A 16,541-nucleotide genomic window follows, 5' to 3' on the forward strand; every position below is an offset into this window, starting at 1 on the left:
TACCCATTTAAGCCAGTTTGTGATTTGTTAGCTAAAGTAGAATTTCTTCTTGTGTTTTGTGGGGTTTGGTGAGTTTTGTTTGTTGGTTTTGTTTTTTGCTTTGTTTTTAATATGGATCTCCCGCTTATATTATGGGTTAGTCTGAGTCTAGATTTCAGAGAGGTTGCTGGTAGTAAGGAGGCAAGATACGCTTTTCACACCCGTAGAAAAAGTTGACCAAATTAGGGAAGGACTAGATCATTCTCTGGGAGCTGAGCAACTTGTGTGTACAGTTCAGGGTGGTGTGAAGTTGTAGATCAGATAGCCACTGGATGTCACTGTTGTTCTGTAATTGGAAATAAGTTGCGTTTTTCTACAATATCTTCTTTCCTTTCGTGTAACCCAATGGTAATACTTCCAGAAAAGGTAATTACTAAAGCGAGGAGCATAACTTCATCCTCGTGGCTAAGGAAAGGTAGTAAAATTCCCATTACTTCAGAGATTGGGGAGCTAAAGATGGTCTTCTTGTGTTGGGATGTATTAACAGTACTGGTATGTGCTTAATAGCTGAGATCTTTCATGTAGCAGCAATAAAGCAAACATTAAAAGTCCTTTAAGAATAAGTATTTTCCAGTACTGTGTAACCTACTAATACAAAGTAAGATTTAGTTTTATAGCCTCCTATGAGTTTTCTATCATATATCTCATTTATCTCTTCATTTCTTCTTAGGAAAAGCCATTGATTTTGTAGTTCAGAATGCAATGTCGGAATCCTATGGAGGGAGACCCAGCGCATCAAAGGTTGCGATAGTCATCACGTCGGGGAGATCAGAAGACACTGTGGAGGCTGCTGCACTTTCTGCAAGAATGAACAGTAAATCTCATTTTGCTGTCACTATTTTCAGGCGGAGTTGTTGCTTTTTTAAGTAATGCAGTAGAACAAAGGATGAGAAATTAAGGCACTGGTATGTTCATATGAGTTCAGGACTTACTGTGCATAATGTTCTGGTAAGAAACAGGCCTGAGCAAAATGTGCCTGTTGAAGATGCCTTTGAATTACTGGTAAATTCAGGACCAATCCACAATTTAAGCTGGACAGCTTCCATAGGCCTCACAAACTAATGGCATTTCATTTTCCAAGGTTCTGTGGATAGACAAAGGTGACAGAAATGGGATCTAATATTGTAAATTCAATACTGTTGCAGCGGATCGTGAAAGGTTCACTGTAATAATAAAAAACAGGGACAGGATTTGATCAGATTCTGTGCTGACCTATACAGGAATATTCTTTTGCTATCAATATGTGCTGCATGATGTTTTTTCAAGTTTTCTGGCTGTAGTCTCTGTACCTCGGTTTCCTCAGGTGTTCAGCTGAGGAACATTGACTTCCTTTGTAGGTTGTTTTGGGAGCTATTGAATAAGGCACAGGCTAAATAACAACTATCAAATTTTTTAAAATTTAAATGGCTTGAAAATTATCCAGTTGCCATGTAATTGAAGAAAGAAAACAACATATTGAGATTTTTTTACATTTGGAAAAAAGTGAAGGTGATGATGTTAAATCTGCAGTGAAGTTTTGTTGACCATGCATGATCTTATTATGCTTGGGACTAATAGAGCTCATCTTAGCTAACACTGTGATTAGAGCATCACTCTTTCTGCCCTTAATTGCCTTTAGCCTATGTGGAGGGAGTGATGCAAGTAATACATGTTGGAAATGAAAAAAATACCTCCTTCTCCTGTGCATTGCCTATTTAAAACCTTTCTTCCTAGGGGTATCCCTGTTTCCAATTGGAGTTGGAAACAGGTATGATGAAGAGCAACTAAGAACTTTGGCTGGACCGTCAGCTGTTAACAGAATCATGAAGCTTCAGAATTTTGAAGACTTATCCACTATGATCACATTGAATAGTGAATTTATCAAAAAAGTGTGCATGGGTAAGTCCGATATAGTTATAGCCTCATAACTGGAGCAAAACCCAAAACCTGAAATGCCAAAACCACAATGATTCTTCATTTGAGAGGTCAGTCCAATGTTTCTTTTTTAGTGTTACCTAGACCACCACCATCACAGGTGTAAAACAAAATCTGAGCCCTTTCAGCATGTAGCCAACCACCATTCTAATCAACCAAATTTCAGGAAGATTTTAAAAACTGCTTAGGCCTGAACTTTCAAGCTACCATCTTATTAATAATCAGTGCTGGTCATTAACTGAAGGCCACCAGGAAAGCTCAAGCTGTCATGAATGAATGAGGGCATGGATCAGGAATGTTACAAGTTACTTGTAAGTAAAGATTTCAAATTACATATTTTTCTGCACAGACCTAAGCATTGTTGCACATATGTCCACAAAGAATTCAGGCAAAGTGTAAGAAAGAAACAAAAGAATAAGAAAGAATTAACTTTTTCCAGAAAGCAAATACTAGGAAAAAAGTGTAAAATATTTTAAACAAGCATTCATTTCTTTGTAGATAACAATGCCCCCCATTTAGGAAACTTGCTTCAACTCTTGCCAGTATTTGACTTCTTTTGCCTCCTTGGTCTCTGTGTATATAGGTATTTATTACTCATATTGTTGTAGTTTTTTGTATTACAATAGCATCTACGTGTCCTCTCCACAAACCACTGTCTCATCGTGTTAGTCATTGCACAGGTTTTTACCAGCATTACTAGGGCTTAGTTACGTCTCCATTAAAATAAGTGGACTTTTTTGCAGAGCCAAGTACCACTAAGAATGAGGAAGTTGCAGAGTGTGCACAGTCCAGCTTAGAGATATCCGATCAGTCTCCACTGGGATCACTTCTGGCATTTTAAAATCTCTCCAGAGCATCAAACAGCTGCCATTTTCTAGATTTAAACAGCTGCCATTTTCTTTCTTTTCTTTTAAAATAAGCTTTTAAAGATGCATTTCCTCTCCTCACACTGTAAAATATGTGATGTTCTTGCCCTAAATTACATTGATCCAAGATATAGGATGGGGAACAGGAATTTGAAACCAGTCACTATTTTCTTATTGCAATCTGTGCTATAACCTATTGGTACTAGAAGTGAAAGCTTTGTATTTTTATTAAAGCTTTTCCAACAGCACAAAGCGTATGCTCAAAAACTTGGATGATAGGTATCTTTGTTTAGATGCCTGGATCCGAAAAATTTAGCTCTCCCTTTAGCTGATGGTAAAGCCTTTGCTACAGGGTAGGAAACAATCTTCTTATCTTTTGTTTTGTGTGTTTTTTAAGATTTTAGTTTTGTTTTATTTAAGTTTCTTACAATCTGTAAAGTACAATTTTTCCCTCCAGACTCATACAGTTGGATTTCTTGTACGGAGGGACTCTTACTTTATGTATGGAAGTATACCAAAAATAATACTATTAAAGAGGTTTAAAAGATTTCCTAAATGCTTTCAAAATACATTACTTGTCCTGGAAAAGACAGAGCATATAGCATATATATGCTAGCATAGTAAAGTATTATATGGTTTGCTAGTCAGTGTTTTAATTTCCTAGACACGTGCTTATCACATTGTCATGCCATAGTACTTATATGAAATTACTTTTCATATATCTTTAGGTGTGTTATAAGAGCACGTAAACATAGAAACTGCAATTCAGTGGGTGCCTTGTGATTATATAAAAACCTGTCCATCATAGTAATGCTTGAATGTAAGGAAACTGAATTTGAGTATTCTTATTGCAGCTATTTTCATACTTAAGCTAGTTGCTGACAGATCTTATCTTGGTGTTGCTCACTGGATTTATCTTTCTGCATTTAATAAATGTGTGTGTGCATGAGTGTGTATATTCTCGTTACCTGATAATTACCAGAAATATTCTCAATTGATCAGAAGATTCAGAAGTAAGGCTGGGCCCTGCCTCAGAGTTAAAGCTATGATCTTTTAAGTACCATCTGGGCAGAGCTGTACGTCAGTACAAGGAGTGCTGTAGAATTGCAGCCTACCTATTGCTCACAGGGTGTTTTGGGACCAACATCACTGCACAAGACAGGTAATACTAGTAGTAACAAAGCTTGTACACTCTGGACAGATGCCTGCAGTCTTCAGGTAGGGATTCTCACATTTTAACACAAAAAAATCTTCTTGCGGCCTAGGTTATGTTTTTAAGTGAGCAATTTGTATTTTGGTGACCAGCACTTAATGGTTGGCTAAGGGAGTGAGATGGCTAAAAGATGTCTGTTTCTCTTTCAGACCCTGTCAGAGAATGTATAGATGAGGATGGAAACAAAAAGAAAGTAAGTGTATTGCCTGGGTCATCCACCTGGCTTTCAAGTTACAAAGTTCATGCAGGACCGTCAATACCTTCATAGAGAATCTGAAACAAAAAGTGTTGGACAATATTAAAAATTATTTCGGAGGAGGAAAATGTTGGCTTTTGAACTGATGGGATAACTTTGCACACAAAGGAGACTTTCTCTAACTACACCTGATCTTGCAGTGTGTTGAACGCTATTGAAAGTAGTGCAGAGCCAAAACTTTTGACAGTGTGTGTCTTCCTTGACAAGCAAAAATGTATTTCCATCTCCTAGTGAAAGAAATTCTGGGAAAGCTAAACATGGCCAAAAGAAAGGTGCATGTATGGGTGGAGGCAACGTCATTGTCCAGACCCGTTCTTTCTGCTAAAAATACAAGTACCTTGTCCCTGTGAAAATTTTATAGGAAGATAATTATTGAGTAATAGCCATCACTCTAGGGAAAACCATCTCTTAAGTAATGAAATCAAAGCTCTTAACGTTCATTTGCAGAAAAGCTTTTATTAATCCTGAGAAAATGGTCAGAAATGTTAGTAAACCTGTCTGATCTCTCAAAAGTGATCCACTCTAAGAAAGGAATGATGTAGCTGTTATAAGTGGTTCAGTTCCTTCATCTCAGGTGAAATGCCAGGGTTTTTGAGTGTATATGATACTTCAAGCATTTAAAAATATTAGCATAAGCTTGTTACATGTTTTCTACTAAGGGTTCAGTTACAAGTTCTACCCTAGGATTTATCTTGAATTTCCAGTACATTAAAAATATTCCTTTGATTTTTCCCTTGTGAAGACATGATTGTAAGGAAGGATGTGGCTAATAAAGAAATGCTTATGAATTGTGTAGCCACAGGAAATATATTTATATCAAAGCTGCCTTACGTGATTGGCCTCAGTCAGCTGGCCAGAACACAGAAAGGCTTTAGCTAGATCAGACACTAAGTATAACCTGGTGGCTTTGAAGCTGACAACCTAATTAAGAAAAAAACCAACAACTAAAAACTAAAGTTAAAAATCTTTCTTAATTAAATCAACAAAAAAAATCAGATTCTTGTTGTTTATTCATTTGAATTGCATGTATCCAGGCCTCTGGGCTCCTAGAAGCAGATACAGGTACATGTAGATAAGTGCTGGAAAGGCTAAACTTGAGTTTCAGACATGTCAGGTTCCATTTTTTTGGTGATAAACTTAAAGCACAATTTCTCTTCTGGCTAAAATGCTTTTGGAAGAAAAGAGGCCAGGCTCCAGTCAATATAAAAATGAACCACACTTTCAAATGGTAGCCTTTAGATGGATTTTGTATTACCTCTTCTGTCAGCTAGAAAAAATGAGTTTTAGAAGACACTACCAACATGGTAGCCATTGCCTTTTGGAGCAGGCTGTTGAGCATCCTGTGGTGCCTGCAGGACCCTGTGGAAGTGTTCTGCCTCTGGTGTTCAGCACTCACGTGCTGAGCTCCCCTGCTGCCTCACATCCACAGGGATGAAGAATCAAGGCTCTTTTCTAATTCAGAAAACACAGGTTCTTACACTGGATCCATAATATTTCAGGCGTTGATCGGAGAGTTACTGGAGGAGGCTCAGTTACCCAAGTGGCATGTCAGTCACGCACCTGGAGATTGTGAGAACAGGTCTTTTGCAGTTTGCAAGAAAATGAGAGTTCTCAGGATCACAAATCTGAGCCTAAATCCTATCAGTTTCATAAATGATATGATTTGTTACATTTTCTTTGTTACTACCTCTACCCTGGAAATGATTGTCGGAGGAAGATTCATGGCTAAGGTCACTGTTAGTAGCAGAAGGACAAAAGATCAAATGTGCTAGGTCAGGCCAAAAATCCATGCAATCCCCTGTATTATGTGGCCAAAACCAGAAGTCAGGGAAGGACGTAAGTAAGTATATATGAAAATTCCCTGAACTGTCCTAGGCTTGAACAATTTATGACTCGGGGATACCCTGAGCTGCGGGTGGCACCTTTTTGTGTTTGATAGTGCTCAATAGTTTTCTCCTCCATTAATTTGTTCAGTCATTCTTTGAATCCATGTAAGTTTTTAGTACTCATCCAGTGACAAGGAGTTCCAATAGTGCTAAATACAGGCTGTGTCAAGAAACACTGTTTTAATATTTGAACTTGCCAGCTGACAGAATATGTGAATGATTACGATAAAGTGGTTTTTTTGATGTAGTTCATTTTCATCAATAGTCTTGTTTTGATGCTTTTAAGCATACATAAAGGTGATAATAGAAGTGTAGGTGCTTGTCTTATAATGGTAGCACTTCATCATGAAGAGATCTGTATAGCTCTTCTGCATTTCTCCTTTATGTATGGTGGTAAAAAACACATTCCTGAACTAGCAGTTTCCGTAACATGACTTTTCTAGGCTTGTTCAGCACTTGGTTTAGAGAAGAGCAAACAAACAAACCAACCCCTGACTAAATTAAAAGGTGCCAGCTGATGAAGCCAGTCAAGGAATGTGGCTTTCCCTCCTGCAGATGCACAGTAAGAGAAAGTGTGTGCAAGTCCAGGTCTGTAGGTTCAGAGGTCCCTCAGAGAGGAAGTCTGAGGCTTCCTCCGGTGTGCTGGCAGGCTGATCGGTTTCAGCAGACTTATCCTTCACGATTTAGAAACTTCTGCTTTTGCTTTCCTTTCTGTCCTATTTTTACTCCTACGATTTCATATCAGTTGGGATTTAGGCTTTCTTTGTCTTCAGAGTCCCTGCATTTTCCTCTGCCCCAGGATTCCTGGCTTTTTTGGATCCTTCAACTGATATTTTTGTTGTAATGTGCTGTGCTTTGCTTTTCTTGTTCAGCTCTTAGATGTTTTCCAATAGATGTCCTGTTAAGGAGTGAAGTGAAAACAATTAAATATGTGTGGAAGCCAGAGGGTTCTTTGCCAGACTTGCACAGCTGTATATGTACCCTTCCAGGTGCTCCACTTTCAGTGAGTTGTAGGCGAGACAACTCTAATTAAAAAACATTCCATTTCTTCCTATCTAAGTATTTTTTCCATACTTAAAGCTCCTCATGTTACTTTTTCACAGCTTCCTCTAGGCTCACAAGCCTGAAATGTATTAAGCCTCTTTCAGGACAAGTTGCCTTCTCAAAGTCCTGAAACATACAAGCAGGTCCAGTAAATTAACTCATATTTAATATGTAAATTTTTCTGGCTGCAAACCTGACAGTTCTCTTTTAGACTTGATGGTATCACATAGCTCAGAGATACAGAGCACTACTTTCACATCACTATTCCTGGTTTGCACATTAGTGCCAAGAATAGTCTGTGAGTTATGTTGTGGTTACCTAGGTATTTTATCACTTTGCTTTTCCCTTTCATGGGAATGATGGGTAAGTTGAAAAGAAGAGGATGGGAGATGACCTTGCCCAATAACAATCATCCTTTCTTCCCCACATGCTGCTGCTTGTGAATATCAAGAAATGTTATGCAGTTCGTAGAACCACTGTCTCACTTGTTTACTAGTGCTTCTGGACTCACCTCTGTAGAGATAGATCTGGAAAGGGCTGTTTCCCACATTTGGTGATATTCTTGGGAATGCAGACCTCGGGGATAAACACTGTTTTGAAATTCATTGAGCCTATTTATGGACTTCAGAGCTCTGCGGGACTGGGGCCAGAGAGCTCAGCTTTTTGCATATATGAATCTTGAGATATTCCAGATTGTGACCACATCTATTCCTCATTTAGTAGTATGCTGTCCTGGTGCCTTAAAATTTAGACTGTCCTTTAGAAGATGAGTATATTTTACATTTTATTTTTAATTTTACAAAGCAACTATGTATGTCTAATAACATTAATCTGGTAAAGGAACAGTTTCCCTTTGGGAAGGGAGTAACCTTTTTAAAGTTTTGGAGTTGTGGATAAAATAACTAGAGTATTCCACGCCTTTCTAGCTTGGAACAAATATTGTTAATTCCTGCTGTGCCATGACCATCTGTGCTCAGAGCTCTTTCTAAAATAATTTTATGGCTTATGAAAACTGAAGTCTTTGACATTTAAAGAAAAGCTAAGGGAAATTCTTTGTTGACTATGCTATCCATGCATGCTGTAGGATGGCTAAGCTAACAATAGATGGAGTACCAGATACTTCATTCTGCTGTAACAAAACATCTCCTGTTCTAGACTATTATCTTTTGCTTGGAATTTCAGAGTCTATTTCTTACAGTGTTGCTAATTTAAACTTTCTTATCCTCATGAAGTCCTTAATGCACTGCATTCTATTGTTTAATTATCCAAGGCTAATTTGAGTAGCACTGCTGTCAGTGTCACTTTACTTGCTAGCGGTAGGATTGTGGCAGCAGTCAAGTTTTGCATTTTCTTCCCCTCTGCCCATGTTCTTTTCAATTGTTAAATATCCATGTCTCCCCATCTAGCCTGGTGATAAATGGACATTACCGGACCAGTGCCACACTGTGACATGCTTTCCAGGAGATTACACAGTTCTGGAGAGTCACCAAATTAACTGTGAGAGGATGCCAAAACCAGTATGTCACAGTAATCTTCCTGCTGTTAAGATTGAAGAAACTTGTGGCTGCCGATGGATGTGTCCATGTGAGTATCTATCTTTGCATGTATGCCTCTGCCTCCCCATCACTTGAAATGTTTATCAGATGTATAATGCTGAATGGAGCTTCTCAGTTGTTGTGCACATCAAAGATGACTGAGGTGGGAGGAACTGATGCTGTACACTGGTTAAACAAACAGCTGGGAGTGTGAGAGTCTCACTGAGGCCTGGAATGTGTGATGCTATTTGCAAGTTCAGGGCCACTGCGGGCTTATTTTTTACATTAGCATAGCTGCAGTGTTTCATCAGAGAATCTCACACTCTATTTCCAAAGCTGTGTGAAGTGAGGAGGATGCATGGAAGAAAACAAATTTATCTTGGCAAGCTGTAAGCAAGTTATGTATTCGTGGTCCACCTCTAGGCTTGAGGGTTTGACCTGACCTCAGTCAAGCACATGTATTAAAGAAACAAAAAATGTTCCCTGCCTCCATAAAAATCTCACACTGAGTATCTGAGCAGAAGTGGTGAATACTGTGTTATTAGTGCTTTGGCTGAGATGACAGGGGCAGAAATTAAATGCCTCCACTCGCATTTACAGGGTGGAGGGATTCAGCCATTTATTAAAAAGAGAGATGCTTTAGAAAAATCCCATGTATGTGAAAGGAAGACGTGAGGAAGGAAGAATGATGATTTCAAGCAGAAAAACAAGCTGAAGCCTCCGGGTTGCCCCGGTGCTCAGACAGATGCTCTGACAACAGTGAAGCAGTGGCAGGCCAGGCTGAAGGAGGCAGCGATGCCTGGCTGCATGCAGTGTGGCACAGGGCGTTGCTCCGCAGCCATCGCAGGGAAGAACGTTTCATGGCAGAATGAGGGGTAGGCTCAGCCGTTGGGTCTTCTGGTACACCTCAGCCTGAGTTTGGGGACGGAGTCTTACTTCCTCTCCATGGGAAATGCACAATAGTCATATATTTGATTTCCATAAAAATTAGTCAAAATGTTTATTTTGAATTAAATGTCAAAAAGATCAGCTCCAGTAACCCTTAAAGGTTGTAACTATACAAAATAATACATTTCTACAGTCCAATCGTGCATGCTATTACAGCTAAAATTTGCAGAAATCTCCAAAACAGGAATATGTAGATGTTACAGCATTTAAATCCTGTTCAGAGCCTGAATCTCTTTGGCTTTGAGCATTAGAGGACTGTACTCCCCAACATAATTCGAAAATTTGGCTTCCATCTAAAGTCATATGATGACTTTTAAAAAGTAAATCAGAATCATAGAATCACAGGATGGTTTGGGTTGGAAGGAACCCTAAAGCTCATCTAGTTCCAACCCCCCTGCCATGGGCAGGGACACCTTCCACTAGACCAGGTTGACCAAAGCCCCGTCCAACCTGGCCTTGAACACTGCCAGGGAGGGGGCAGCCACAGCTTCTCTGGGCAACCTGTGCCAGTGTCTCACCACCCTCACAGGGAAGAATTTCTTCCTTATATCTAATCTAAATCTACCCTCTGTCAGTTTAAAACCATTACCCCTCATCTTATCCCTACAGTCCTGATCAAGAGTCCCCCCCCAGCTCTCCTATAGACCCTTTAAGTACTGGAAGGCCGCTATAAGGTCTCCCTGGAGCCTTCTCTTCTCCAGGATGAACAACCCCAACTCTCTCAGCCTGTCCTCACAGGGGAGGTGCTCCAGCCCCCTGATCACCTTCATGGCCTCCTCTGGACCCACTTGAGCAGGTCTATGTCCTGTTCTATAGAACCCTGTTCCATAAAACCCTATATATACCTTCTCTTTATAATGTATAATCTCAAGTTAAAATGTCCTCTGCTGAACTAGCTGTTTGAAGAAAAATTTCTTCACGGCACTCCTTGAAATACCTGAGCTGGTTAGACATTCAAAATTTTAACACCCCAAGCTTTAGCATTTCTTACTAGCACATTAGATTATCCAAGCCCTTTAAAGCTAACGTTTCTGTTTTGATGTAAGTATTTCAAAAAGGTAGAAGGATTTTAGTTGAATAATCATAAATATTTTATAATGTTTAAAAGATACTCTTAATGATATCTACCTATAAGAAGTGCATCTGTAATAATTTTCTCTATCCTAACTACATTGAGAATGACATGAAGGCATTGCTTTGGGCATTCAAAACATGTCTTCATAAAAAATTACTGAAAGGATGAAATGAAAACTACCATTTGTACCGTTAGCTGATTATCATGAAAAGACCTATAGTTAACTTGGGATTGCTGCTGTTTTACAAGAGCTAACAATTGTTTAACCCTTTATGAATATAATGAGCCATGATATCCCTTTTTTTTTTTTTTTTCCCCAAGATGTTACAGCTTGTGAGGGACAACTATTAAATTTTCATGTTATAGAAGGAGGGGATAAAAAATCCCCAATCCCACACAGTTGATCAAAACCCTGTGGGTAAAGTACCTTTGTTTCAACAACTACACAGCAAAACCAGTGTGATGCTGATTCTAAGCCATATGTGCTGAAATCAGAGCTGAAACTCTCAGCAGTTGATAAACTTTACAGTTGGGCATAGCAAAGTAGGTGCTTAGTAGGAGGTCAGTGTGCTTCAGCATCTCTTTGTTGTTAAGGATGGAGGCTGGTTAGGCAATCTGTGCTGCAGCAGCATGACAGTGCATGCTTGACTCTCACGATCCAGCGAAGTAATATTCAGTTATTTAGAGAGCTAAAGCACACTTTGAAGCAATTGTTTGATAGTGCAGATGATATGACAAATGCCTTTGCAAAGAGGAAGCACTCAAAAACCTGTTTGTCTTATGTCATAAAACTGAGTTCAGAAAATAGATCAGGAGTTTCACCCTAAAGGCACTTGCTTGCTGAACTAGTTACAAATTTTATGGTAAAATTATTTGCAACGTGTGATTCATGGCTATTGGGTGATTTTGGACTACATTTAAATGGATTGCATTAATACATTTTGTGCTGCAGAACACCTGTGAGAAATTTAAAAGAATTCCCATTATCCTTAGAATTTTTTCAAATGTCCATGAATAAAAAAAGATTGATAAACATTGTTTTTTCGCTAACTTGTTTCATTGTTGTTTATACGTGGACTTTGTAAACAAGTACAGTAAAATATCTGAAAATGCTCCAGTGCTCCAAAAGGATATATCTTTTGACAATTTGGTGCCTGACAGTACACAAGATAGTCTTGCTTTCTGGTTTTGGTTTTTTTTTCTTTTTTGAAACACAAGTTGCTGTTTGTTGGGAAGTTGCTTAATTTCCTGGGAAATTCAGTTTGAAGGTCAATGAATAGGAAACAAATTATTCTCAAATCTCAGTCAGAACCCAAGTAGCTGAATTATTAACAATGAGAATTTTCTTCCTCCACGTTTAGCTGACATTGCTTTCATTGTCCTTATTATCTTTAAGAAAAGATTGCAAATGCATGAGTCAGAAGCATCCTTTTGCTCAGGTTTTGTGTTGGTACTTGTGAGATTATAATCCTCCTTGTTTTCCAGTCTGTGAAGGCAAGAAAGTGTTTATAACCTAGTGAGCAAGACACTGGGCTGTCAGTTAACCATTGGTTTATCCTATGCATATTATTTCTCTGCCCTTTTCCTGTTCCCCTTATGACAAAAAAAATGTCCCCTGGTATCGACTTGTGACATGTATTTGATAAGAATGAAGTAGTGTTGATTTGTTCCAAATGTAATATTGTACAGAATAAAATGCAGTACCATAATAAAAATGCAATGCAAAAATTTAAAAACAAGTATGTTACAGTCTTTCTACAAATATGGAAGGGATTTTCCCCGCTTTTATTTTTCATAAAAAATGTATTAATAAATCACATTCAACATGAATAATTTCATGCAAAGGGATTTTCTATGAGTTTATCCAAATCTTTTGTAATACTAATTGCTTCAGACAAAGATACTTCAAAAAAACCACGTGATGAAGTATTTATCAAAGTTTCTTATCAATGATTTTCTGCAGCATTTGCAATTCATTACCTTCCTAGCTTTCTCAATTAATTGGTTCCACATGCCCGTAATGACTGTGAAGAAATAGTCTAATTTGAACAAACGCAAATGCCTATATTGCTTTTTTTTTCTCCCATTGATTTTCAGGCGTCTGCATAGGAAGTTCATCTCGACATATTGTCACTTTTGATGGGCTGAATTTTAAGCTGACCGGCAATTGCTCCTACACCTTGTTTAAAGACGTGCAACATGATGTTGAAGTCCTTCTCCATGAAGGACCATGCAGAGCAACACCAAAGATGAACTGCATGGACTCCATTGAAGTGAAACACCGTGGTGTATCTGTTCAGCTCTTCAGTGACATGGCAGTAAGCTCAACGCAATGAAGTGTGATCTGTGCATTGTCTGCTCATGCTATAGAATTCAGGCTATGAGGACAATTTTTTTCCCTTTATCCAGTTTCTGTTCCCCTTGCAGCCTATTCTTAGGCTTCTGAGCGTAAGCCTTGTTTCAATTTCATGATAAAATCTATGTTCACATAATGAGCCAGACATGTTTCTCCTCTTATTCTTCCCATTGTGCTGGTATGACAATGTCAAAAACATGGGATTTGGCAATGTCTCCCTGATGCTTCTGCCAGAAAGGCAGGGATTATAGACAGGACATAATGCACTCTGATTCTTCTCTTTTGGCACAGGTCCTTTACACAATGTTATCATTTGGTGCATGGAAGAGCAGTCTATTCTTCACGAATCTATGCGTGACTGGCTAGCTGAAGAGCTAGGGAGTTGCTTCGTAGCTTGTGTGCAGATGGACCTCAGCATTAGAAGAAGGGCCAGCTTAGTATGCATTACATCTATTTTATAGGCAAAGTATTCAAATTCAGTATGACGCATTTTTCAGTCTCTGGCTTCTTCAAACATAAATAAGTCGGCTAGCCTGCAAAGGTGATCTCTTCTGACTGGTGTAGGAAAATAGGATGGACCAAAACACCTGCACCCAGTTCTGCATGGTGATGGACAGCCTTGACTTTCACTGAGGTTTATTGATAATCAGGGTCTGTAGGCAGCACTTTAACTTCATGGTGTTAGATTGCTCATCTGTAAATACATGATGCTGAAGGAATGCACTCATATGGGAAAATGTTGAAAGGGTTGTTCATATAATACACAGAATGAAGGTCGATTAGTTCTGTAAGTTTTTAGACTCAACAGCAAGTTTCAGCTTGCACCGTTGATTCTTATGTCCAGCCTCACCTGGATCTTCAAGTACTTGTGTCAAACGTCAAAATGTGACTCAATTGTAAAATTGGATTGATTTTAACTGCTTGCTAGAACTGACGTGATGATCTTGCCTTTTTGTAAACAGGTGGCTGTTAACGGTGAAAGGGTTCATATCCCCTATTCTAGCAGTTTGTTTGAAGTCACTGTCTATGGAGCAATAATGCACGAAATCAAGTTCTCCCATCTTGGACATAATCTCACATTTACTCCAAGAAACAATGAATTTATTCTTAAACTTAATTCAAAGAGCTTTTCTTCAGGAACACAAGGGCTTTGTGGTAAGTTTGAAAGCTAGTAATTTTAATAGCTTCCTACTTGCGCTTGAACTGCTATTTATGTTATTGTAATTTGTGTGGCCCTGAACCTGTAAACTCTCTAGCTGAACTGATCCCCCATTGCTGGCACATTGCTAATCTATGTAGGTTTTTCTACTATGACCATCAATGTAACAGCTAATTGACTTCCAGTAACACCTTAGAAAGAACAGGCTAGACATCTCATGTTTTACTTACTTCACATTATCTTTTCAAGGAGATTTTATGTGAGAGACATGACCTGTGCTTGCAGTGAAGGTGGAAGGTTTGTGAGGGGTACTACTACCTGGGAGAATTAATTCTATGGTGTCCTCAATGGTATAATCTATTGTATAGTTTATACCTCTGTGGCATAACCTATGCCTCCTGTAATAAGGAAACAGGAAACAAGATCCAGGGTTTTTATGCCTCTATTGATAATAGCTATAAGGGATATTGTTCATTCCTCTTCCCGTTGGCATTCACTGAGCAGCCCCAACCAGCTCTGTCTGTCCTGTGCCTGTTTTCTCTAGGTTTATTTCATTGCTGACTGTACTCAGACCTTTTATTTTCCTTTTACTCACCCTCCTAGGGGTGTGTGACCAGAACCACATCAATGACTTCACATTACGTGATGGCTCTGTCACTCCTGACAGCAACGTGTTTATCCAAGACTGGACAGTGGAAGAGCCGGGGAAGATCTGTGAAATCCGGAGAGAAGACAGATGCCTTGAGCACGCAACGAGCCACTGCCGCCTTCTGCTCTCTGATCAGTTTGCAAAGTGCCACAGGATAATCTCCCCCAACACGTTCTACGAGGCGTGCACAGAGACCAGCTGCTATGAGGATGAAGCCTGTGAGATGATAACTTCCTATGCTCACATCTGCAGGGAAAACGGGATCTGCATAGACTGGAGAACACCCGATTTTTGTCGTAAGGCGTTTATGCTCCATTAAAACTGATATAGAAACTCTCTTACTTGGTGATGGTAGTGACAACGACCATCTTGTCAGTGTGATATTATCTTTTGAATGCCATGTAATGGGGCAGAAGCTCCAGATCAGGTTTCCCATAAAAGTCGTATTACAGATCTGATAACTGGTTTGTCAGCCACTAAGTTGTTTATTATGGAAAAAGTGTTTCTAACTAGTAAAATGCAAGGTAGCTATGCAAGGGTGGAGGGATAACCTATAAAACAAAAATACTGTGAAAGCTGTGCACAGGTAAGCACAGCACCTGACTCTGCAGCCTCCGAACCATCGTGGAACCAGGTTTGGACTGAGAGTCTGCTCTGATTCTGCCAGGCAGTTTTAGCTGCAAATATCATTGCTTTGGTACAGATACTTGAGGATCTGTACAAGGTGGACAGGGAAACTCATAATTTGGACTAGTGGAACTGCTTCCCATCCTGCCACTGTCATAACTGCACATAATGGCATAAAATAAGACTTTTCTCTGTAATAGTTCCACAAATTCCCCATGTTTCAACCAAAGCCTAAACCTTTCAGACTGTGATGGAAGAGATAGTGTGATTTTAAGTTTCTACTGCAGTGAAAAATGGGGAAATGGCCACTCTCCGTGGTGTCTTTTCTTGCCAGAACATGCCAGCTACACTAACCAAACCAGGTGTAATTTGCTTTGCAAATCCAGTTCTCCTTCTGGCTGTGTTTTGCTTGTGTTTTGAAGGTGAAGAGTTTGTGTTGTGAGAAAGCAGTGTAGCAGGGTGTGAGTCTTGCAAACTGCCCAGAGCCCAGTAGAAACAGGGCAAGCATGCCAATGCTAAATTCAGATGGTTGTCACCTGGTATACCTACTCCCCTAAATTTTTACAGAAGTTCTGCCCTATCTTCCTGTTTTTTTCTTTTGTTTTCTTTTTTTTTTTTTTATCCTGACAGCCCTATTACAAGGCATACCTTGAGGTGGCTTATTCTACACCTTCTCCTGTTAGCCTCTCTGCAGTGATGGTTACAGACATTCATATCTTCACTCACAGTGTTTCTGGTTTAGTCAGAAACACATCTGAGATGTGTATGTATGTGGGCATTTTCTTTCCCAGCTAGGCCCCTCATGTAGTGTCTTGATATCCCAGTTATTTTTTGCATCTGCTGCTTCTCCAGTTTAGTCAGTTCTTGTTGTCTTGTTTTCTTTTCCTCTTGCTGCCCAGATACTTTTCATTTCAGAAGCGGAGGACCAGCATCCTAAAGGCATGATACCACAAAAACTCAGTACATGTTTTTGT

General features: G+C 39.2%; 1 protein-coding gene across 1 annotated transcript in view; it reads left to right on the forward strand.

Moving 5' to 3' along the window:
- The window catches only part of VWF (von Willebrand factor), a 146,861-nt gene that overhangs the window by 87,753 nt on the left and 42,567 nt on the right, over positions 1 to 16,541 (forward strand). Inside the window, exons 31-37 of the mRNA XM_074825700.1 lie at positions 710 to 853; positions 1,753 to 1,917; positions 4,182 to 4,225; positions 8,625 to 8,802; positions 12,874 to 13,094; positions 14,095 to 14,287; positions 14,895 to 15,236. Coding sequence (XP_074681801.1) covers positions 710 to 853; positions 1,753 to 1,917; positions 4,182 to 4,225; positions 8,625 to 8,802; positions 12,874 to 13,094; positions 14,095 to 14,287; positions 14,895 to 15,236 — 1,287 coding nt within the window. The remainder of the gene's footprint in view (positions 1 to 709; positions 854 to 1,752; positions 1,918 to 4,181; positions 4,226 to 8,624; positions 8,803 to 12,873; positions 13,095 to 14,094; positions 14,288 to 14,894; positions 15,237 to 16,541) is intronic.

The sequence above is a fragment of the Strix aluco genome, chromosome 5, assembly GCF_031877795.1.
Source record: "Strix aluco isolate bStrAlu1 chromosome 5, bStrAlu1.hap1, whole genome shotgun sequence".
NCBI classification, from domain to species: Eukaryota; Metazoa; Chordata; class Aves; order Strigiformes; family Strigidae; genus Strix; species Strix aluco.